Here is a 23,627-nt window from a genome sequence, read left to right as displayed (position 1 = left end):
CGTGTTCTCTTGGCAAAACTCTATTAGCCTTTGTCCTGCTTCATTTTGTACACCAAGGCCATGCTTGCCTGTTATCCCAGTTATTTCTTGACTTCCTACTTTAGCATTCCAATCCCCTAGGATGAAGAGGACATCTTTTTTTGGTGTTAGTTCTAGAAGGTGTTATAGGTCTTCATAGAACCGATCAACCTCAGCTTCTTCGGCATCAGTGGTTGGGGCATAGACTTGAATTACTGTGATGCTGAATGGTTTGCCTTGGATTCATACTGAGATCATTCTATCGTTTTTGAGCTTGTACCCCAGTACTGCTTTGCCCACCCTTTTGTTGACTATGAGTGCTACTCCATTTCTTCTAAGGGATTCTTGCCCACAGTACTAGATATAATGGTCACCTGAATTAAATTCACCCATGCTTGTCCATTTTAGTTTGCTGATTCCCAAGATGTCGATGTTCAGTCTTGCCATCTCATGTTTGACCACCTCCAGCTTACCTTGATTCATTGATCTGACATTCCAGGTTCCTAAACAATATTGTTCTTTATAGCATCGGATTTTCTTTTCACCACCAGACACATCCACAGCTGAGTGTCCTTTCGGCATTGGCCCAGCCACTTCACTCTTTCTGGCGCTACTTGGAAATTCCCTCTGCTCTTCCCCAGTAATATATTGGACACCTTCTGACCTGAGGGGCTCATCTTCCGGCATCATATCTTTTAGCCTTGTGATACGTTCCATGGGGTTTTCTTGGCAGGAATACTGGAGTTGCCATTTCCTTCTCCAGTGGACCGCATTTTGTCAGAACTCTCTGCCATGACCTGTCCGTCTTGGGTGGCCCTGCATGGCGTAGGTTATGGCTTCACTGAGTTACACAAGCGCTTTCACCACAACAAGGCTGTGATCCATGAAGGGCAACTCTACCTGTTCCTTGAACCACAGAAGAGCCTACAAATGTGAAATACTCTCCGTTTGCCAGTAGTTCTTAAAAGGGGTATTAAAAACTACCAGGTTACCATCAGTAAGAATTGGGGCTGTAGGAGAAAAAATAGAGACCCAGTTCACTTGCTGCTTATTTCCCCCATCCCAGGAGCTGGGGGAGATTTGCATAATTACCCTCGCCAGCACAGTTTACCATGTTATGCAAAACCAGTGAGGGTGGCTTGTTGCCATGGTTAATAAGCCACCCAAGCATCCCAGAACCCTAAAACAGGCCATGGGTTAATTTATGTACTTTATGCCCTTTCCCTAAATCACCCTACACAATCCAAATTACAGCATATTTCACTCAAAGAGGAAGTGTTGTTCAAGCAACAAGAACTCAAGTTTGCAACTTTTAAAGGATTTTCCTATGAGAAAGACAACTCAAGATCCTCCAAACACTTTCTTCATTCATGGGTTTTGTACCAGAAGACTTGTGTTAATGTTAAACTAGTCAGTTTAATTAAGATAAGTGATATGGATCAAACTTTGACAACATAAATAGCAATTGTTCATTCACTTAGGGCACAATCCTATGCACGTTTAGACAGAAAAAAGCCATATAGTTCCCAGCATGCCCCAGTCAGCCATGCTGCCTGGGGCATTCTGGGAGTTATATGGGGTTGTGTTTTTTTTGTCTAAACGTGCATAGGATTGTGCCCTTAGCTTGAATCAGCCCTATGGAAAAATCAGTGGTAATACTCTGGAGGTCTGCATGCTTTATTCTCCATTCTCGAAAGAGGTGAGAAAATTTCTATAAATTGGTTTATATGATCCAGGAAAATCTACACCAAGGTGAAAAATAGATATTAATAAGAAGTAAAGAAACCTAGTGAGATCAGCTTGTCTGAATTTGTAATCAAAGTAGAAAAGGAATTATGTCAGAAAAAATGTATATCTCTTCCTTTATCTTCTTGCTAGTTAGTTCTTAGACAGGAATACTGAATACATTTCCGTGGAAAACGTACATGGTTTCTTGCAGCTTGATACACACTTCTACACAAGTCTATTGCTTATGAAAAGGAAGAGCAACTGATATATCAAATCCAAACAAATCCTCTTCAGTTCAAATCTAGAGAAATCAAATTGCTGTCTGTCTTTACAGTGGCTGAAATTCAATTGGATACTGATAAGGGGGTGTTAATATAAATCTTCTAAATTTTTCTTGACTTTCAGCTTTTTTTTTTCATAGATGCCTGTTAGGGTAGGCTTTTTTTTGGTCCAATATTTGTCTGTAAGAGCATTTCCACATTACAATGCATAGCAGAAAATAATATACAGGATACTACACTGCCTTGTCAGACTACCTTTAAGTTTACAGGAGGTGTGGATGAGAGGCTGTTACAATGCGTGAACCTCCTTGAAAAAAAAGGAACTGTGTTCTTCTGTTAGCCATCATAAAAGGTGACTCCTGTTACCAGCAATGGTGAAACTTTATTCCTTCTAGAACAACAAAGACAAGAAATAAAACAAGCCAGCAACTAGAACAGAGACTGCAGTCTGCCTTAAAGATGTAACATCAGCCTGAGCTGGGAATGGAGGGAGTATAGTTCTGATCACCTGCAAGGTTTACTTCACTAAACCATGCTCCTGATGAAGATTCTCCCCTTAAGTCTGGAATTTGCTAGCCAGCCCTTCTGAAGCATGGTTCTTCCCTTCAAATCCAATTTAAAATTTAAGCTATTATTTCTTCTCTCCCCCAAATAGACTGAAAACTCTGTATCAGCAGGGGTGACCCCATTATTCAGGGCTTAGGGCAGACAGCCGGACTCCCTCTGAATCCAGACTCGGAGATTGATTACTTAAAATAGGATGGCACATGAGCCATGGACTATTATCTACTGCTAATTTGATGGGCACATGGGGACTGCAGCTTCCATTGTCTTTTGATTTGGCTCTTCTACAATAAATCACGAGTGTGGGAAAGCACAATACTCCTCCCCAGATAATCATGTGATTTCTGCCACACCAACTACATAGCTCACATTGGTTCTGCTGCAGGTGTTGTAAGAACAGGTGGGGAATTGCACTGGAATGTGTGGGCTGCAGTTGTTGAATGAAAATGAATGTACACCTGTCTTCCTTCAAAATAGTTTATGGATGCACCCTACAATCATTAATCATAACCCCACTGGCTGAATATTAATGGCTCTGATTCTGCTAGTTGTGAGGAACTATTGCTGCATAAGAACTGGTGGCCTAGAACAGATCCAGGGCTGGCCCTAATATTAGGCAGTGAGGTGGCCAACTCAAGCAGCAGATTTGGGGTGTCACAAAGTGGCAGCAAATTGTCCATTTTTAAAATGTTGTGTTTTTTACTGCCAAGAGATGTGGGAGAGGTGCTTGTGGGATTTTCTGCCTTCTATGCCAAAATAACTTGGCTGGCTTTAGGTACTTTTTTTAGGCGCATTGACCAGGCTGGGTGACATTTGCTGCTCAGGCAGCAAAAGTATTGGGCCAGCCTTGGGCCAGCATCTCCTCTCACACCAAAAGGTGCATCCAGCTCCAGTGTGGATTGGATGTGTGATCCGGTGTGGAGGTGCATTCACATTGGCAATACACGCAAAATGGTGCATATGCCTGACAATCTCTCTTGCTGGATCAGAAGAATATTCTTTAGGAAAGAGTCATACATTTGTCATATCTGTTTGTAAAGCCCCCTTGGGAGCCTGGAGGAAGAACAGCATCATAAGTGTAAGCTCATTATGATCATTACCTCTTTTCATACCAGCTGAGCACAGAGAAATCAAGAGGCAACACACAACATGCCATGTATATTTCAGTCTCCCTTTCCCCCCTGCCAGCCTTTTTGATGCAAATAGAGGTTTGTTTGTTTTTTGAAGTACACAATAGAAAGAGTCTGCGTGGCACCTACAGAGGAACACATCTATTGTGGCTTGAGCGTTCATGGTCAAAATACTATTTTATCAGATGTATTGTATACTCCAAGTCAATCCCATTGGGTTCATTGCAAGGCACTTCCAAGTAACTATGCTAAAGACTGCAGAGTTTTAGAGTATTGGTATAGCTTTGGCTATACCAATGGAAGCTTTGGCAAAATGTAATCAGTTTTCATTACTGATCCCCTGCCACCCAACGGCAATCTGGCTCTGACAGAAAGATGAGCAAAGCTGTTCTGTGTTTATCACACACACACACACACACACACACACACTGCTGTAGCTTAGCCATGAGCCTGTTATACAGACGAACAACGGTCCTGATGACAGGAACTGGAAATGGTGCTTCTAGGTCACGTGGCACCAGGAGTGATGCTTTGGACGGAGTCATGCAGTGCTAGAGTGGCATTTGGCACTGCACGGCTCAGGAAACTGGATTGATGGATACAGGTCTGGGGACATTTAACGTCCACTGTTGGGGGCGGGGACAGTGTGATATGACCCTAGCAAAAGGAAAGAAAGCTATGGGATTATTTGTGGAGCAAGCCATTCTGGTGCATTTTCAGAAAGGGAAGGCTTTTAATGAAAGGGTTTGAAATGCCTCTGAAGTGGAAATCTTACTATAACTCCCCAATCTTCTATGTGTTTACTAAGAAGTAAGTCCAATTCATTTCCCAGGAAGCGAGTACAGGATTGTGCCCCGTTACACTTATTTAGGAATAAGTCCTTTTCAACTCTGTAGGACTTCTGAATAAACACAGAGCGGTCTGGGCTGCATGGTTAATTTCTGTCAATGGGAAAGCAACAGAAGAAATTCAGTAAAAATCAATGTAAAGATTATGAGGATGTGGGAGAATTTTTATTTTGAAAAAAGGATAGGAAGCAGTGAAGAAAAAGAAGTGATGCTGCTGCAGGCAGGGTAAACACATGGATGGGGGGGGGGAACAAGACAATTTATTCAGCTGCTTCCAGATAAAGCTTGTATTGCATCATCACCCTGCCTCATTCACAGAATTTTAGGGAGGTCTTCGTCTTCCACTAATACCCTTCCTGTGTTTTCCCACTGCTTCTTCCATCATTTTTCTTACAGCAGAAAATCTGTTAAGGAGAAAAAGCAGGAAGAGCTGCACGATGCCTTCTCATTAGCAGTGCTAGGAGCCCTCTGTCAGGAACCACCCTTCATCATTAGTACAATTTATGTTGTGTTAATTGTACTTTTCCTTGTTTTTTTATATTAAAATAGAAAAAGACCCACCTCCTAAATAAAAGCTAAACAAGAAAGAAAAGGATAGTAGCAACAAATAGAGGATGGGAGTGATGTAGCTGGATGGAGTCAGCTGTCAAGTGAAACACAGGGGAAAGGAAAGAGTGTTGTTAAGGGAGCATGGGGTAGCAGAGAAATGTATGTTCCACTAAAATGTTATGAGTTGGGTCAACTTCTCAAGGGGATTCAGTGATATCCATGAAACAGTTAAGACAGTGGTGGGTTGTTATCTGGGATAACCTTAATCACAGCATTTTTGACTAGGTTGGGCACGAATTAATATACAGAAAGACCCGCTTCGCAGGGCTTCAACACACGGAGCTTTTATCCTGGGATTGAGATTGCTCCTTCACGGAAGTTTGTGGGCTCTTTACATGATGCCGTGACCCTTCAGGGCACCTCCTGCACTAAATGCCCTTTGTCCCATTTTTAAATAGATCGCAGATAATGCGCTATCAAATTACCCCGTTGTGTTCCGCTCGAGTTCCCTCCATGAAGAGGAAAAGCGGCAAGAAGGGGAGCGGGAGCCATGAAAGAGAATGGAACATTGGGGGGGGGGGGACGCGCGTGTAAAGGGAGTCAGTGGTGATCCTACATTTAAAACGGGAGCAGGAACCCTCCTTTCAAATGCAGGATTTTAGGCCGGTGTAGAAACGCCCACACGCTCTTGATGAGAAAGAGCAGCCAGGTTCAGGGGCTCAGCCCTGCTGCGTCTTGGCTCCAAACATTTCGCCCCGGGCTAGTTGGCTCTGCTCGCCCTCGACTCCACCTCGCTAGTCCAGGAGGAGCCGCCCCCTCGGTGAATGTCAAAGCAAAGGGCGCCTATTCTTCCCGCTGAGAGGAACGCCGGGAAGGCGCGGCGCCCTCGCCGCCTCCTCCCACTCTTATACTCGTCCGCCGGCGTGCCGCCTCCCCGGGTCTGGGGCAAGAGGCGGCTCCGAGGGGAGGAGGCAGAAGCGCCGCTCCGGCGGAGCCCCTGGCGAGTGGCGCGTGCGCACTGCCGCCCTTCAGTCTCTCTCCCCCCCTTCCCTTTTCCCTTTCTTGTTAGAAGCCGCCACAAAAGCGCGAGTGGATGTTGCGTGAGGGCTGAGTGGAGCGCAGCCGCCAGGGGTGGCCGTTCGCCGTCATCTGGAGCCCGCGGGGGAGCGAGAAAGGGACGGGAGCAGAGCAGACCGGACCGGTGCCTGCCTTACGAGCCTCCCCAGAGCCGCGCACGAACAGCCACCGTCGCCTCTCTCCCCCCCCACTTCAGCCTTCCCCAGCCACCCCCTGCAACGCCTCGCTGGCTGGCTGCTGCTCCCGGCTTGCAAAGGAAGGACGGAGCAACACGTTGTTGGCGGGGTCTCTCTCGACGACGCTGCTGCTGCTCCCCCCCCCCCAACTTGCAGCTGCTGCTAGAAGCAACTTTGACGCTGAGCTGCTGGTTTGGGCGCCCTCCTTTAACAAACAAATAGAGACACCGAATGTATTCGCTTCTTATTTCCAGCCTTGAGACTCCCTCATCCACGAACGGCGATTCTCAACCTCGGCTTGGTTTGGCGTTTTTGTGCGCCCACAAAGCCAGCCTGAAACGCCTCGGCTGCATGCAGCAACCTGCTTGCTTAAGCGCCAAGCAGTCGGCGAGGAGCGGCGCCGTCTCGCCCGGGGCGCACCCGAGGAGGCCACGGGGCGCTCGCCTGCCCTTTTCCAAAGGATGGTTCCTCGCGAGCGGGCGAGCGGCTAATGGCAATCCCGAGAGGATGCGAAGCGGGGACCCTCGAGCAGCAGTCGCTGGGAAAGGCGGGGCGCTGGCCGGGGTAGGCGGGTGGGAGGACGTTCCGGCAGGAGCGCTTCCACTTGCTACATTTGCGATCGGAGCCGCGGTTGATGCAACTTTTCAAGATCTGTCCCGAGAGGCTGAGCTGGCTGCGGGAGAACAAGCCCTCGCCCGGGCCAAGGTGGCTTCTGCTTTCGCTGGAGCTTTCTGCGAGAGGTTTGGTGGTGCCTTCTCTCTCGCGATCTCTCCCCCTCCGAGTCGTGGATACATTTGCTGAGGACATGAGTCGAACTTGGAGCTTGTCGAGGAAATAGACAGTATTGTTTAGTCGTAGCGACGCTCCGGATCACCTCTCGCCTTTCTGCAACTTCGGGTAGGTCGGCTTTTCGGTGACATGTGCGTAGCCGACACCCCCACCAGCTTGGGCAACAGTTGTTCGTAAAGGAGCCTCGGGGGGGGGGGGGGGCGGCAATGTTCCCAACCATGCATCTTGTCGCGACCCCCTGTGGCCTGGCTTGGCTTCTGGGCGCCCTGTCTGCCTTTGCCCAAGGCACTTTGCCCCAGGCGCTGTTAAAAGGAGACGGCCTTGGTGCTGGTAGAAAGGGCAGGGAATGTGGGCTGTGGTGCCAGGTGGCTCCTGTGCCCCTCCGGCAAGGCGCACCGAGACAAGAAGTTGTTTGGAGTGCGAGTCTTTTGGGAACTGGCGCTCGGACTTCCTTGCAGAAAGAGCATTTTGTCAGATCCAAGGCTGCAGCTAGAGCTCTGGAGGACTGGGCTCCGCTAGGCGGTTATGGTCACGCCAGGGACTGGACTGGTGATCAAATAGCCCGTCATGGAGAAGCCACACAGCCCAGTGGCCCTTTGGAAGGAGGTGGCAAGCGCCATTTGAATGAAGCCCCTTCTGTAGCCTTGGAAACCGGGAGGTACTCTGATCTGAAGAATGAAATGCAGGAGAAGGAAAGGAGGAGGTGCGCCACAAGAATTAGCCCCAAGAGGCATCCAAGAAGCAAGCGGGGGGCTGATGAGCTCCAGGGGAAAGGAAGAGCGGGAAAAATCAAGGCTTTCAAGAACAGCCACCTTGTGAGAAACCTCAGTGACTCAACAAACAGCCCAATAACTTCAGCTCAGGTGGTACAGAAGGATATCCCCCAGGCGTTGCCCTTGAATAGCTCTACCGTTCGTGCAGGAGAAAGGGATGCTGGCGCCCTTAGGAATGGGACATTTCTGCCATCCCGGGTCAAGAACCCTTTTTACCCCCTGACTGAGGAGTCATACGGTGCCTATGCAGTCATGTGCCTGTCAGTAGTGATCTTTGGCATTGGGATAATGGGCAACATGGCAGTGATGTGTATTGTGTGCCACAACTACTACATGAGGAGCATCTCAAACTCCCTACTGGCCAACCTAGCCTTTTGGGATTTCCTCATCATTTTTTTCTGCTTGCCTCTGGTGATCTTTCAAGAACTCACCAAAAAGTGGCTGCTGGATGATTTCTCCTGCAAAATTGTACCATACATTGAGGTAAGCGTAATGAGTGTAACAACCTGAAATTTCCTCGTGGCTTTCACAGATTGGGCGCATGGATTTCTTCATGATAAATCTTGCATATTTGCTGATAATTAATTGTCATTGGCCCTTGTTTTGCCCTTAGAAGAAGTTGATAATATTTCATTCACTCTCCTTTGGTATCCCTCATTTTCACTTTTTAAAATCTTGTTAGTAACGGTTGAATTTTATTTTATCATATTCATTTCAAGATGTGAAATATTTCAACTTATCTATTTATATGATTCTGGTGGAGCTTAGGGTATACATAATTCTCTCTTGCACCTCTGACTAATTCAGCTAGAATACTTGAGTTTTAAGCAAACTTTGTCTCATTGACTGTAGTAGGACTAGCATCCTGATCGTAAGTGAAGGATGTGATTGTAAGTCAACTGAAATAAGTGAGATTTACTTTTACATATTGGCTCAGATCCTCATGCACAGGAACTGTCTGTTCTTTTTCTGTATGTAAGGATTTCTGTACACAAACGCACCATAGTGCATTCAATAAGATGATCTCTGTATGAATGATTGCTTCAGTAGGTCGATAACTTCTGGATTGGAGCAGTAGGGTTGGCGTTAAAAATTTGGTTCCTGTGCATACCTTTGCATTTTGATTTAAAAACACATTAGAAATTCTTTCAATAAATTTTACTTGGTAGTAAGTTTCAATGAAAGCAGTTAACGCTTACTTCCAACTTCCAAGCTAATGTGTTTAGGAACCATGTTAAATTGGCTTAAATCCAAGAATTCCAGTTTAATTGATGGACCAGGCTACCATAACAAATCATGGTTAAAAGATGGGAAGCCATACAGTTTGTGCCTGTACTTACATCTCTTGTGAAATCACACATGGGGTTGGAGGGAGAGTTACATATTACTCTTGTTCTTGCCAGATATACTGCAGAAAATACCTCTTTCTAGAGTTGGAACATGATGGAGTGAAAGAGATTCTGAAAACCTTAAAAGTAATAGATGTATTATTAATGTAGCCAGTCAGTTCCAAATCTCACACTTAGTGGTTTTTCTTTAAAAGCCTCAGGTTCCATTTAAATCCTTGCTTCTTGGCAAGTGCACAGATATTTTGCCAGCCAAGCTTTCAGCCAGCTGGCCAGAATTCTACGACCATTCAGGTTGTCTGTTTTATTTATTTACTGGGAAACCACTAAAGCTGGTGGAGTAATTCTGGCAGGCACTACTACTCTCTGCATGTGACAATATGCTTATCATTCATTTAACTAAGAGCAGAGGGGTAAGTGAAAGGGGGAAAAGTTTCTCATTAAGAAGGACTTTCTGTTTGTTAGGCAGGAAACTATTAACTTGTATTTAAATTACATTTATGTTACCCTGGCATGGGGATGGAAGAGTGCGGTATGAACTTGTCCTCTCTCCTCACAATCCTCTTGTAGTACGAGGTGCACTGGCATGAAAACACGTTGCCCAGAATATAAATAAATCGATTTGATTTGTGACATTTCAATGCTCTTCTCTAGGGGAGTGACCCTTAACTATAGAACTTCCCGTAAAACACAGCTATACTGAATACATGTATCCCTTTCCACCACAGAACCTGAGATAATTATAAGTTTAGATGTCACTGTAGCAACCACTAGTGTACCTTTAGTATAGGGTTGATACTTGACTTGATAGCGGGGTTAAATTGTAATATAAACCCTGCAAATATCTTGGTGCTTATCTCTTAATATGTTTAGCTGTTGTAGATAATAGCTCTTGATAGACCTGTCCTTCATGAATTTGTCTAATCCCCTTATAGCCATCTAAACCAATGACCATCACATCTTAGGGCAATAAATTCCATAAATAAATTATGTGTTGTGTGAACTATTTATTACATTTCTACACCGCCCCATAGCCAAAGCTATGCACAGGTAAACAAAGTACAGGGAAAGCAAAGTACGGGTAAACAAGTACTTTGTTTACCTGTCCTGAATCTGTTGCCATTAAATTTCACTGAATGACCCAAAGTCATAGTATCATGAGAAGGGGGGGGGAACTCTCCACTTCCTCTGCACCATTCATAGTTATATGGTACGCCTGAATTTTAGTCTTCTATCTTCCTAAACCAGGTGGGGAATTCAATACCTCCCCCACCCCATGGTTAAGCAATCCAGGGCAGGTTTTAGACATTACTTACTGTTTCCCCACAATAGTGTTATATCTGATGGAGATACAGTGGTTCCAGGACTTAACCTGGAGTGAAATACTTGGCAAGTAGATTCTCATTGAATATAATATAGGCATTTCCATCAGAAAGAGCAGTGGGCAGCCTGTTATGAAGGTGTCTTGGAAATGTTGTTTTTTTAGTGCTATGTGTCAGCATACATGATACTTTATAAAGTAACAGAAGCAAAGGCTCTATCCCTGCACTGAGAAGCTCATCATCTACCTGCCTACTCTGAAGCAAGCCCTGTTGAGTTCAATGGGACTAGAGTTTAGTCATGCAGCTAGCTTTTCCCAGGGATGATTTGTTTTCAATCTGTGGCAAACCGAATCATTCTGTCTTGCCAGACACATGGTGACCAGTAACCAAACTTGGATTGATCAAATTACTCCATCCCATGCAGTTGCAATATGGAATAGATGCACACACAAAATTGGCCTTATGATTTTGCTGTGTTTACACTGTGCTTGGTAGGAGAGTTCTATGCTCATTCAGAGAACTCTAGTATGATTGGGCTATGGTTTATGTCCTCCACAGTGTACAAAGACAGTGATGTAGCACAGCACTGCTCAGCCCACTTTCATAAGTTTGTCAGTGCATGCTTAGTCACCATCTGAGAGTGTACAGGTGAAGCAAGTGGGTTATAACTGGCAACTTAGCTCTCACCCAGAGTCCAACAGCTCTCATCCTGCTGTGCTTAAAAGGTTATTTGAGGTCCAGTACATTTGTTGCACGGTTACCACCTCTTTCTTCTAGCTAGTTCCCACCTCTTTCTTCTAGCTAGTTCCCACACCATCAGTAATATATGGATGTTTTTATCATGAATCCTTTCCCCACAAGCATCGTTGGTGGCCCTGATGACGAAGGAAGCTGGTATAGGAAGTACTTGCGTGATCTTGCCTAACCACATGATAAACGTTCATACATTACTGGTATGGCACAGCTGTTGGCCAATAAAGAGAAATGTTTAGGCTGAAGGGGCAGGATTGCAGCTTGAGATCGACAGGCATATGGTCAAGGAACACCTCATTACTTTGAATGAGTTCAAATCTCCAGGGCCAGATGAACTGCATCCTAGAGTCATAAAGGAACTGGCAGAAGAACTCTCAGAACCGCTGTCTATTCTCTTTGAGAAATCATGGAGGACCGGGGAAGTGCCAGATGACTGGAGGAGGGCTAATGTTGTCCCTATCTTCAAAAAGGGTAAAAAGGAGGAACCTGGGAACTACAGACCAGTCAGTCTGACATCAATCCCTGGGAAAATTCTGGAGCAGATCATAAAGCAATCCATCTGGAAGCACCTTGACAACAATGCCGTGATTACTCGAAGCCAACATGGATTTGTCAAAAACAAGTCCTGCCAGACAAATCTGATCTCATTTTTTGATCAAGTCACCTCCCTTGTAGACCGTGGGAATGCTGTAGACATCATATACCTCGACTTCAGCAAAGCTTTCGACAAAGTGCCCCATGATATCCTGATGAGCAAACTTGCTCGAAGTGGGCTAGATGAAACAACGATCATGTGGATCCACAGTTGGCTACAGAATCGGACTCAAAGAGTGCTTATCAATGGGACCTTCTCAAACTGGGGAGAGGTAACGAGCGGGGTACCGCAGGGCTCAGTCCTGGGCCCAGTGCTCTTCAACATTTTTATTAATGACTTGGAGGAGGAGGTGCAGGGAATGCTGATCAAATTTGCAGATGACACAAAATTGGGAGGGATAGCTAATACTTTGGAAGACAGAAACAAAATTCAAAGTGATCTGGATAGACTGGAGTGCTGGGCAGAAAACAACAGAATGGCATTTAATAGGGACAAATGCCAAGTTCTGCACCTAGGAAAAAGAAACCAAATGCACAGTTACAAGATGGGGGATACGTGGCTCAACCACACTACGAGCGAGAAGGATCTTGGAATTGTCGTCGATCACAAGCTGAATATGAGCCAACAATGTGATGTGGCTGCAAAAAAGGCAAATGCTATTTTGGGCTGCATTAATAGAAGCATCGCTTCCAAATCCCGGGAAGTACTAGTTCCCCTCTACTCAGCACTGGTTAGGCCTCATCTGGAGTACTGTGTCCAGTTCTGGGCACCACACTTTAAGAAGGATGCAGACAAGCTGGAGAGGGTTCAAAGGAGGGCAACAAAGATGATCAGGGGACTGGAAACAAAGCCCTATGAAGAGAGACTGAAAGAACTGGGCATGTTTAGCCTTGAGAAGAGAAGACTGAGGGGAGATATGATAGCACTCTTCAAGTACTTGAAAGGTTGTCACAGAGAAGAAGGCCAGGATCTCTTCTTGATCATCCCAGAGTGCAGGACACGGAATAATGGGCTCAAGTTACAGGAAGCCAGATTCCGGCTGAACATCAGGAAAAACTTCCTGAGTGTCAGAGCAATACGGCAATGGAACCAATTACCTGGGGAGGTGGTGGGCTCTCCCACACTGGAGGCCTTTAAGACGAGGCTGGACAGCCATTTGTCAGGGATGCTCTGACTTGGATTCCTGCATTGAGCAGGGGGTTGGACTCGATGGCCTTGTAGGCCCCTTCCAACCCTACTATTCTATGATTCTATGTTATGGCGAGAACCACACAAACATATGACCAGCCTGAATACGTTGTTTTAAAGGAGGATACAATTTTTAAAAATAGTCCAGATGTTCTTAAAATTGCATGTTTTTTCTAAGTCTTAGCACAGATCTTTGAAGAGTTGAACCAAGCTTGTCTTGATATCTGCATTCTTCATAGAAAATAAAATATGTATTTCAGGTTAATTGTATGCCATGAAGTCATAAAGATTTATTAAAACCCTTGGGCTTGTGGCAAATATCCAGTATGAATCTTTTAAGTTTCACTTGGGCTAAATCTTTAGGAATATTTGGGAGTGGCCAAGTCTGTTTCATTATTCTGTTAAGTCTCTGTACTGTAAACACAAAAGCATTTTGTCGAGAGAGTCTTTTTAATGACTTAAAATCCAATTTTATGTTAATTTGCATGTGGTTAATATAAAACATAAAATAATTAAGTGGCAGCAATTTGATTTCTAGTCAAGCCTTCTGAAAACATTCTGAAATTTTAATTTGCTATGGAAACAATCATGTTCGTGTGCTGCATTTGAGTTTTCATTCGAAAAGGGATTTGTCTTAGACTTTACAGAAAACAGAGGTCAGCGATATTTGGGGGTTAAAAAAGCTACATTTCTTATCTCAGTACTACATAATTAGTTCTGCCTGTTCTGGCCTTGGTATCAAGCAACCTTCTGAGTTTACACAGTAGAGGATGACAAGATTGCTCTTTAAGTCTGAAAAGGCAACAGTGCCAGCAGTATTATGGATCTAGTTTGAAGAACTGATACACCAATAGCTCAGATGGCCAAATGACTTCAGCACCACTTTTGACACCAACCAGGTAATGTTGGTCCAGGCAGCCAGTACACCGGGGGTGCAAGTCTCTTTCAGCCTGAAGGCCGAATTCCATTTTGGAGAAGGTTTTTGGGGCCACATTTCAGGACCAAAATACAAATATACCTCCCAGCCATGGGGCATCTCTGGTTGTGAAAGAGCAGCTCCCACACTGCTGAGACTATGTCTAAAAGGTACCTAAGCTGGGCCTCTAATACTACCAACACAAATCTCATACCAGATTGGTTATGGAGGCTGCTCTCTTGACATACACTTACTTTCTCTCTCACCTTTGCTGGTATTATATTTCATGTCCAGCAGGAACAATCTGAATAAATGCCTATTTAGATCTTGGCCAATATGGTTGTTGTGAATTCTGTTGAAGGCCCCATGGAGTCAAAAAGTGGGTTATATGTTTGTATTAATATCCTAATGATGCATAAGAGATGCCTCATCTAGTCAGACCTCTATAAAAGAGAAAGTGCATCTCACAGGTTCAGAGAAATTTCATGTGCAAAGAAATGCAAAATCTCCATGGTTCAGTTGGCAAGTTCTACCTATTCAGAGGGAAGTGGGAAATGAAGCAAGCAAGCTTGAGGTTTATTCCCACAGGTGGTATCCTGGGGGACAGATAACACCACATTGATAGCAGGATGGTCACAAACAAGTCTTGTATATTTGAAAAACTATAAATTGTTTAGATTTCCTAGGCCTGGTTCTTTTCTGCCCCATTTCTTAATAGCTCCCATGTCCCCATTTGGCAAAGAGTATCTGTAGGTGTCCTGAGGTGGTAGCACTCTTGCTCCCGACCAGTTTTAAGGCCCTGACTGTGTTAGGGTCTGGTGGGTGGAGTCACTGCATACTACAGGATTTGGGAGTGCTTAGGGCCATAGCTTTATGTACAGTAAAATGCAATATAAGGAAACAATTTGTGGTAACAATAATTATTATGAATATAGCTCTTTCATTGCTGGCTCATAAGACTTTCTATGTCATCTCATAAAATCTTAATATGGGATATAATAATAGTTACCCCAGAACATCATCACAGTGCATAGTGTTACTCTGGCACATACATCAGCACATTGGCACATCACTCACAGTCTTTTTAAGTGTGTTAGAACTTTAATCCCATTCAGTCTCAGCAACTATGTGAGATTATAGGATATTGCAATTTCCATTTTGAGGACTAGACGCTAAAGCTTGAAACTGCAAGATGGTGATGTCTCCATGATCATCCATGGCATTGACATTCAATTCAGGTCCCAAGTAGTTTTTTTTAAAAAATCTTGTCTTCATAGCCATCAAAAGTTTTGTTGCTTGCTAGGTTTGAAACTTGGCATTCCTGTTAGTTGACCTCGTTAAATGCGTTGCTGTGGCTTTGGGAAACTGCTAAGGAGTATGTGAATGTTTTAGAGTCAAGGTCACGAGGTTTACATTTTCCTGTCTGAGACTTTGCAGCTCTGGTGTGTAAAAGGCTTATTTGTTAGCTATTTTAGCTTTGGCCTCTTTGTACTAATCTTTGCTACCTCAAAAAAAGTTTTTTGATTTAACTGCACATTATGTTTGTGTTTACTAAGCTTTTTCCTTTGAATGTCTCTCAGACAGTCTAACTCACTAAATGAATGGCCTTGCCTACCAAAAATATTTACAGTCCTTCTGCTGTGATATAATTAAGTATGCCTCCTATTGCAGGTTAATAAGAAGCTGCATGATTCTCAAGAAGACATTTCAGAGAATCACTCAGTTAAGTCAGGGCTTACCAGTTTTTATCCAAAGTGCCTAGTATGTTGCAGTAATATTGACTTTTAGCAATCAGATATGGCCATTAAATGCTGAAAGCCAATGTGTAGGATATATTTATATAATTGCATGTAATTGCACTCTCTGTCCTTGCACAACTTTTTATGTGATGAACATGAACAAGAATATTTCAAAATCATGATGGGAATCAGACTGCATTTTGAAATGTGCCCATTATAGAATCTTAATTATCTCGGTGAATATTAAGCAAAAATTACAATCAGTTGCCTGATATTTTAGGTGTTTTTTCCCTGAGGTACTATGCAGATGCTGGGCATCTACTTATTATAAAGGCAAGCCAGTAAAGAGAGAGAAAAGCAGAAAAATCTTTAGCCATTCCTATTCATATTCCTTCAGAGCTCCAATGCACCATGACAGGTTTAGTTAAAAAACCTTTTGGAAGAAACACCTTTCACCACTAAAGCCAGCAGCACTCTTCAGTAGGGGAAACTGGAAATAATAAGAGCCATAGCTCAGTAATATTGCATGTGCTTTGCATGCAAAAGGTCCCAGGTGAAATCTCAGGTATCTCCAGGGAAGGCTAGGAAAAATCCCTGTCTGAAACCTTGGAGAGCTGCTGCCAATCAGTTTAGGCAGTACTGGACTAGATGAACCAATGCTCTGACTTGAGGTAAGGCAGCTTACTGTGTTCCTTCCTAAAATAACACAACACATGGCCTGATGTTCACTTACACCCTGATCCTAAGCATGTGTGTTAGGATCAGTGGAGGCTGGTGGCTCCGATTTCAGTAGGGCTGTGAATCCATTCTGAACCTACCCCCAAAATAGGTTCAGCACATTGGGTAGTTCCTTTAGAGTTCTGGCTGGTTCTGACTGAAACCCAGTATTCAGTATTCATGGCCCCACCTAAATCAGAGCCACCAGCCTCCACTGGTTAGGATATTGCCCTACACTGACTGTATACAAAACTGCTGCGCCAGCAAGGCATGGTTTGAAACATTGCAATGACAGCAATGTGTGAGCTTTCTCCTCAACACTGGTCTGCTTCTACAGGAAGCCCTTGGACCAGGAAAGAAGCCTCACTGAAGTCAGTGGTGCAAAATTGGTTTACATTCAAGTAGTCCATCTTCACTGGGCTTTTGAAGCCCTTCATGGCCTGGGACCAGAGTCCCTGAAAGACCACCTCTATCTATGATAAGATCTCGCCCGCCCCAATCTGAGCTACGGCAGATGGCTACCAGGGAAAGGGAATTTTTGGTGCTCATTATGTGCCCCAGTTAGGAAAATGCTGTCCCCAGAGGCCTTATCTGGAACTTTATGTAATTTCAGTATCACGTGAAGAACATAAAAAAAAAAAATCCAGGCTTTTAAATCTAATGCATTTAATCCCACCTGAATTCATTTGCACATCTCTTTTGGATTTTTCTGGTGTTAATCTGTTGTTTGTATCTTAATGATTTTGACTTCTTTTTTTTAACCCATGGGGAAACTCTTTTTTTTATTTATTTATTCCCCCACACACACGCGGGGAAACTGTTGAATGGTAGGGTAAATAACTGGTTTGCGGATTTTAAGCTGCAAGCCATCTTGAAATCTAGTGTTAGATATTTCATGTCTCTCTATTGGTCTGTATGTTTCAGAGCTCATTCATATTTATATTCATTTTATAAATGTGTTATACATTTATATTATATTTCATATTTTCCCTCCATATCCAGGTAGCGTCTCTAGGAGTAACCACCTTTACGTTATGTGCCCTCTGCATAGACCGTTTCCGTGCTGCCACTAATGTGCAGATGTATTATGAGATGATTGAAAACTGCACCTCAACTACTGCCAAACTGGCTGTTATATGGGTTGGGGCTCTACTGTTGGCGCTTCCGGAGGTGGTTCTGCGCCAATTGACTAAAGAAGACCTTGAAATCAGTGGGAGCCCTCCTGCGGAACGGTGCGTGGTCAAAATCTCTCCTCACTTGCCTGACACGATCTATGTGCTAGCACTCACATACGATGGCGCAAGGCTGTGGTGGTACTTCGGCTGCTACTTTTGCTTGCCTACTCTTTTTACCATTACTTGCTCATTGGTGACTGCAAGGAAAATCCGAAAGGTGGAGAAGGCTTGTACAAGGGGAAACAAGCGACAAATTCAGCTGGAAAGCCAGATGAACTGTACAGTCGTGGCGCTGACCATTTTATATGGTTTCTGCATCATTCCTGAAAACATCTGCAATATAGTCACTGCCTACATGTCCACAGGGGTGTCTCAGCAGACTATGGACCTCCTGCACCTCATTAGTCAGTTTCTGTTGTTCTTTAAATCATGTGTGACTCCAGTTCTCCTTTTCTGTCTTTGCAAACCCTTCAGTCGAGCCTTTTTGGAATGTTGCTGCTGCTGCTGTGATGAATGCATTCAGAAGTCTTCAACGGTGACAAGTGACGATAATGACAATGAGTATACTACAGAGCTTGAACTCTCCCCGTTCAGTACTATACGTCGTGAAATGTCCACATTTGCCTCTGTTGGGACTCATTGTTAGTTCACCCTTTGATCAAGATTCAGGCCCAGCTTACGAAGTCAGCTGGAGCTTTTCTGTTGACTTCAGCAGGATCCTAGATTTTGCTATTTGATCTTATTTCAATGGTTGTTACTTTTTATGTTGAGAAACAGAAAGCAAATGAAGTCCTATAAGATCTAATGTAAACTAGTTTAACATATTTGGTTAAATAAATAATTTTTAATCACCAAAAAACAAAGACAAACTGGTTCGCATGATCAAAATAAGCTACCGTGGCTTAACCACCATGGCCTATTTAAATCACGGTGTATGTCAGGCACATTTCCATAATCACTGCCTGGGCATAGCTTCTTGTGCTATCTGAACCTGGGCGGCATGGCTTGTTGTAGGGTCATTTGAGGGTTGTTTCTTTCTCCGACAAAAATGCTGTCCAGATTCAGATGACACAACAAGCTGTGCCTGGGTGGTGATTATGGAAATAGTGTCCTGCGCATGCCGTGATTTAAATAAGCCATCGTGGCTTATTTTAATCCTGTGAACCAACCCACTGTCAACATGGAGTTTTAAATCATTGCATTTATGGTGGTAGCATTTTATGTATTAAAGAAAGGCAGAAGCCATCCCTCTCCCCTATATTATTTAAGTTAATTTAGTTTGGATTTTTTGTTAGTTGTTTTATTTAATTATCGCAAATTGCTTACCCTGGTAATGATGCAGTTTATGGCAAGCATGTCTGAGGCTGCAATACTAAACACACTTGAGAGCAAGCCTCATTGAACACGGACTTACAGGATTTCACTGCTAGTCTGTTCTGTATAGCACTTAGTTGTTTAGGTGATCAACAAATACTAATATATCCTATTGATTTCAGTGGGAGAGAGTGAAGTACATGCTTAAATCTCCTGTTATAAAATCAATGGGATTTAAAGTTGTTAAACATAGGCTGAATTGTATTTTCTCCCCCACTCCAAATGTTTTATGAAAATATGTGGTTTGAAGTATTTGAAAATAGTTTTACCCCCATTTTATGTAAATTATTATGAGATTATTTGGTATTTTAAAAAAATAGCGAAAGAGTGTGAAATAAATGATTTTTTATTCTCTGACCTGCATTGTTGGCCAGCATTTTAACAAGTACATCAAGCAGTATAAGAACATGTTCATAATAAGGACAGCAATCTTTTTTTCCTTTTTTTTTTTTTTTACATTATCTAATTATAAACTGACTAAAAGTGCGTTAGTCAGAATCACATAATATCCTTGGAGGTACGTCTTCATAATACGCTGTTGCAGAACTAAAAGCATATTTCCCATGCATCCATGTACCTAAGGGCATAAAGCTGATTCCTCCCTCCACTGCTCACCCTAACGCCATGTATCTAACAAGAACAATTACAGGATAGTGCAGGCTGTGCAACTGTATGGCTGGGTTCTTGGTACAAGCTCGAAATATGCTGGAGCAGGAGCAGAACAGTGCTTCCAGTTATGCATTATTGCACTGAATTCAAAGTTTTGGGATATCTGCTCAATGGCTTCCCAATTTTATATATCGAAAGAAAATCCCATAATTTTTCAGTGTACAATATACAGTCAGAAGATTTGTTGCTTCTACAATGGATATTTCCTTTCTTAACACATAGATGTATAACTAAGTTATTGTGTTCTATTTGATCCAATGGGATTTCCATTCGCATCAGGGTGTATTACCTGTGATTCTATTTGTTCCTTTTTATAATGTTTTCTACACTAAAGGTATGTCCTAAGTCTGTGTGAATAACTCCTGCTGTAAGTGACAGTGCCATTGTGGGGGTGGGGTGTAAGATTTTGCCACAGAATTGGTGACAATAAAGTGTGAAGGCTTACCATGTGTGGTACATATATATGTATATACTGAAACATGTAAACATTGGGTTGAAGTCAAAACACAGCAAAACCAATAGACTATATATTTTGGTAGCTGTCTCCCATCCTATTCCGAGCTGGCATCTATTAGTACAATGTCTGTAATGAGAGGTCTAGATTTTTAGAAATAGTTGACATCTTAAAGTATTTTGTTAAATATGACTGAATCCATGAGAGGAACTCTTTTTTATTGAGGTCCATTTTACTTGAACATGTACAAGGAATGTTTTTTTTTTTTAATTGTACTTGGCAATTAAAATTAGAAATTCAAGCAGGTGTATGCATACCCCCCACCCCATATACAACCTTTATTCACAGATTTGTTATACAAGTTATTCCTTGTTTAGTACAAAAACACAGGACATTGTTAAATAGCAAGGAAGTCAGAATTGTACATGTCGAAAGTAATCAAAATTTGGCTTTCTCACCAAGCTGGTGTCTACAATTCCCAATGCTTTACAAAGGGTCACCATTTAAAAATAAAAAATAAATTGCAAACCTCAGTCCTACTATGTCCTTTTAACAGCAGCCAGAAATTAAACTGATAAAACTTTTACCACTTGTATATATGCCAGAAATAGTTTCTGTGTGTCAGGCTGCTGCTAAAGGCTGTGAATCAAAGCCAGTAAAAAGTTGGCAACCCTAATTGGAGATAGGTTGGTGTTGGGACAACACAAAAATGGGTAAGGCTGCAAATTCAGGAAGAGTTGTTGGGAACACAGAATGAGGGCAAGGCACAGAGGTCGTGGTTCAATGGTTAACCCTGGAGCTATAACTCTTCTTATTAGTTGCAACCAGGAGTCACACCTTTGTGGCAATGCTGTACTTGCAACTAGGTGGGAGGGTTCCTAGCACTACAGATTGGACAGCATTTTGTAGCTATTGCATCTTTTTTCTTCTGAACAGATTTTCAGCAGTAAGAAGAAAGCTAGAAGAAGTGGTGGGAAAATACAGGAGAGTTATGAGTGGAAGATGACATCTAGATGCCCCATAAAATTTTATGAATGAGGCAGGGCAATGGCACTATAAAACCTCATCTGGAAGTTCCCTGGGTCACTTAGCAACATGGGGTAGCATCCAATTGTGTCATTCTGCAAATTCAAATAGTGCTAGAAGAGCTCTGCTAAATATTTCCATTGCACAAGGGGTTGTGCATTATGCTTGCCTAATGGGTTTCACAAGTTAATGCACAACCGATTGTGCAATGGGTTGCACAAGCATGCTTGCACAAATGTAACTAGTTGGATTCTTCCCCTGTGCATAGTTCAGAACCTAGTTTCTACTAGCACAACGTCATTTGCCCTAGCTGAATGGCCCAGTATGTATACATATGCCCTCTAATGGTTACACAGGCCATGCATAACTTCCTATTTCCTGTTCGTCCTTTTTATAAAATTCAGGAATTTTATTTTTGTTTTAATTCCTATTTGTTCTATGTATAAAGTCTAGCGATTTGTTTAGTCCCCGCCCCCATTCCATTTTTATCATATTTTTATCATATTTTTTATTTTTATCATATTTTTATTTATTTTTTATCATATTTTTATCATATTTTGAAATGAATTTAAAAAACAAATCTGTCAGATCTTTTCTTAAGTAAAATTGTCCACTGATGCTACTGCCCATGCGTCCTTAATGTGGGCAGGGTATTCCACATCCTATGCAGCTACAGGATACATGCTACATCCTGTGAGAATAAAATTTCTAAGTAAAAACAATATCACTTGATAAGCATAATAAGCTCCTGGTTCATTTTTATAAACCTCTGAACCTCAGATTAAAATTGGTGACATTTTAAGGCAGGGATGGGCAAATCTAATACAAACTTTAAATAAAGTGTAAGGTTTATATTAAGGTGGCAGAATGAAGTTAACTGCAAACTGCTGTGAGCTGAAATGTTTTGTTAACTGAAAACATTTATGCTGGGAGCCTATATACATCATTTGTTTCTCTTGCCTCCTTCAGTGCTTTTTATTTGTTCCAGGTGAAAAGATCCCCCCCCCCCTTTAGCACACAGTGCTTTTAAAGAATTGAAATGAGGAACCTTTACACTTTAGAACAGGCCATTAATCAGAAAGTACACAGAGCTAAGAATTCTTCTCATTATCAAATGTAGTTACAGGTACATCAATGGCTATATTGTTTCCAACTTAATGAACAGGAAAAGTATAGAATGTTGAATATTGCTGAACCAAGCCTGTTCCTGTTGGGAACGGCAAGGGCTGAGCAAAGTCAGCTCAGTGGGGAGGTAGCACGTCAAGGTGCTGATTCCACTGAGCTAAGCGGTACAGTAGGGGGGAAATTACAGTCTCCCCTTCTGTGTTGCTCTGCATGTGTGAAGCAGGGGGGGATGTAAGACAGACATGTAAAGGGCGCACATGCCAGCAGTGAGAGTGGTCGCACCCACTTTTAGCTGTGGCCTCCAACATGCTCGTCCTGGGCCAATGCATGTAGGGCCACATGTAGGGAATAGCACCTTTGGGGGGAAGATGTCCTATCAGGTTTTGGATTGGAAGGCAAAGCGGTTGAAATTCATGGTTAACAAACATGTTTTTGGCTGTGGTCCAGATAACTCAATTATTTATCTCCTGTCTTTTAGGATAGGTAGGCAACACCACTTCTCATCCAGCAAAGAAGCCAAGAGGGATCCATATCCAAGCCAATTCTGGATTCTTCCAAGTATTCATAATGGCTCTGCTCTGTGTGCTCAGAAAAATCAAAGATGGTAGCCCATATACTACCTGTCTTAAACCATTTCCCCATCCATTTCTTTGCAGGTGAGTTGGATATTTGGCTATACAGGTATTAGGTCTAATGGTGTCTTGCCATCAATAGTGTCACCAAAGGTATTAAAAGTCAGATGAAATGCCTGGATTCTGTACATTATTCTCAGCCTATGCAGATGATCATTTTACTACCCGTTGACAGTTCATACGTAGCTTGATGCTCTTTGTTACAGAACACAAAGTTACTTGAGGGTGACTGAGCTCATTCTGTGGTTAAGAGTAATAAGCTTTGGTTCCTCAGTGATTACTGGCAGCAAAGTGGTTAAAAATGCTAGCATTTAATGCTGGTATCACTGACATTTATACATGAATGAGAGTAATTCATGATTCTCTCAGTTCTCTCACTTTTCCATGCTCAAGGCAACATTATGAACAGCATAGAGCCTTGGGAACTGAAGGAAGTTGTGTGTGTTTTTAAACTAAATATTTTTCCCGGGGAAACATGGCTATACAATATAGGTGAACTTTTATCAATGCAATGTAATCCCATGATGACTTGATTTATTTCGATATTTCTGTGAGGGTCTTCATAGAAACTGTCCCAGAACAGTTACACGAATGTCTTTTTATTGGACAGACAACTGTGCCCCATGATGTACCGTGTTGCAAGTTCCCAACTATACTACAAAG

The 23,627-nt window shown here is 42.8% G+C and overlaps 1 protein-coding gene across 2 annotated transcripts; it reads left to right on the top strand.

Annotated features, from left to right (window-relative positions):
- Nucleotides 1-6,172: 6,172 nt before the first annotated feature.
- On the top strand, nt 6,173-20,473 carry GPR37 (G protein-coupled receptor 37). 2 transcript variants are annotated; one of them, XR_014784453.1, is made up of 3 exons: nt 6,173-8,416; nt 17,512-18,581; nt 18,821-20,170. XR_014784453.1 is itself a non-coding variant. In XM_084810875.1 (2 exons), exons 1-2 carry the CDS (start codon nt 7,367-7,369, stop codon nt 18,328-18,330), a joined length of 1,869 nt encoding a protein of 622 aa, XP_084667001.1. In that variant the 5' UTR covers nt 6,173-7,366; the 3' UTR covers nt 18,331-20,473. The 2 variants fall into 2 exon arrangements, 1 of the variants encoding a protein (XP_084667001.1); XM_084810875.1 differs by having other exon boundaries at nt 17,512-20,473.
- Nucleotides 20,474-23,627: the final 3,154 nt, after the last annotated feature.

The sequence above is a fragment of the Heloderma suspectum genome, chromosome 7 (assembly GCF_057233095.1).
Source record: "Heloderma suspectum isolate Gila_16-S chromosome 7, 16-S_ref, whole genome shotgun sequence".
NCBI lineage: Eukaryota > Metazoa > Chordata > Lepidosauria > Squamata > Helodermatidae > Heloderma > Heloderma suspectum.
The sequence above is the reverse complement of the archived record's forward strand: the minus strand, read 5'-3'. Positions and strand labels throughout refer to the sequence as shown.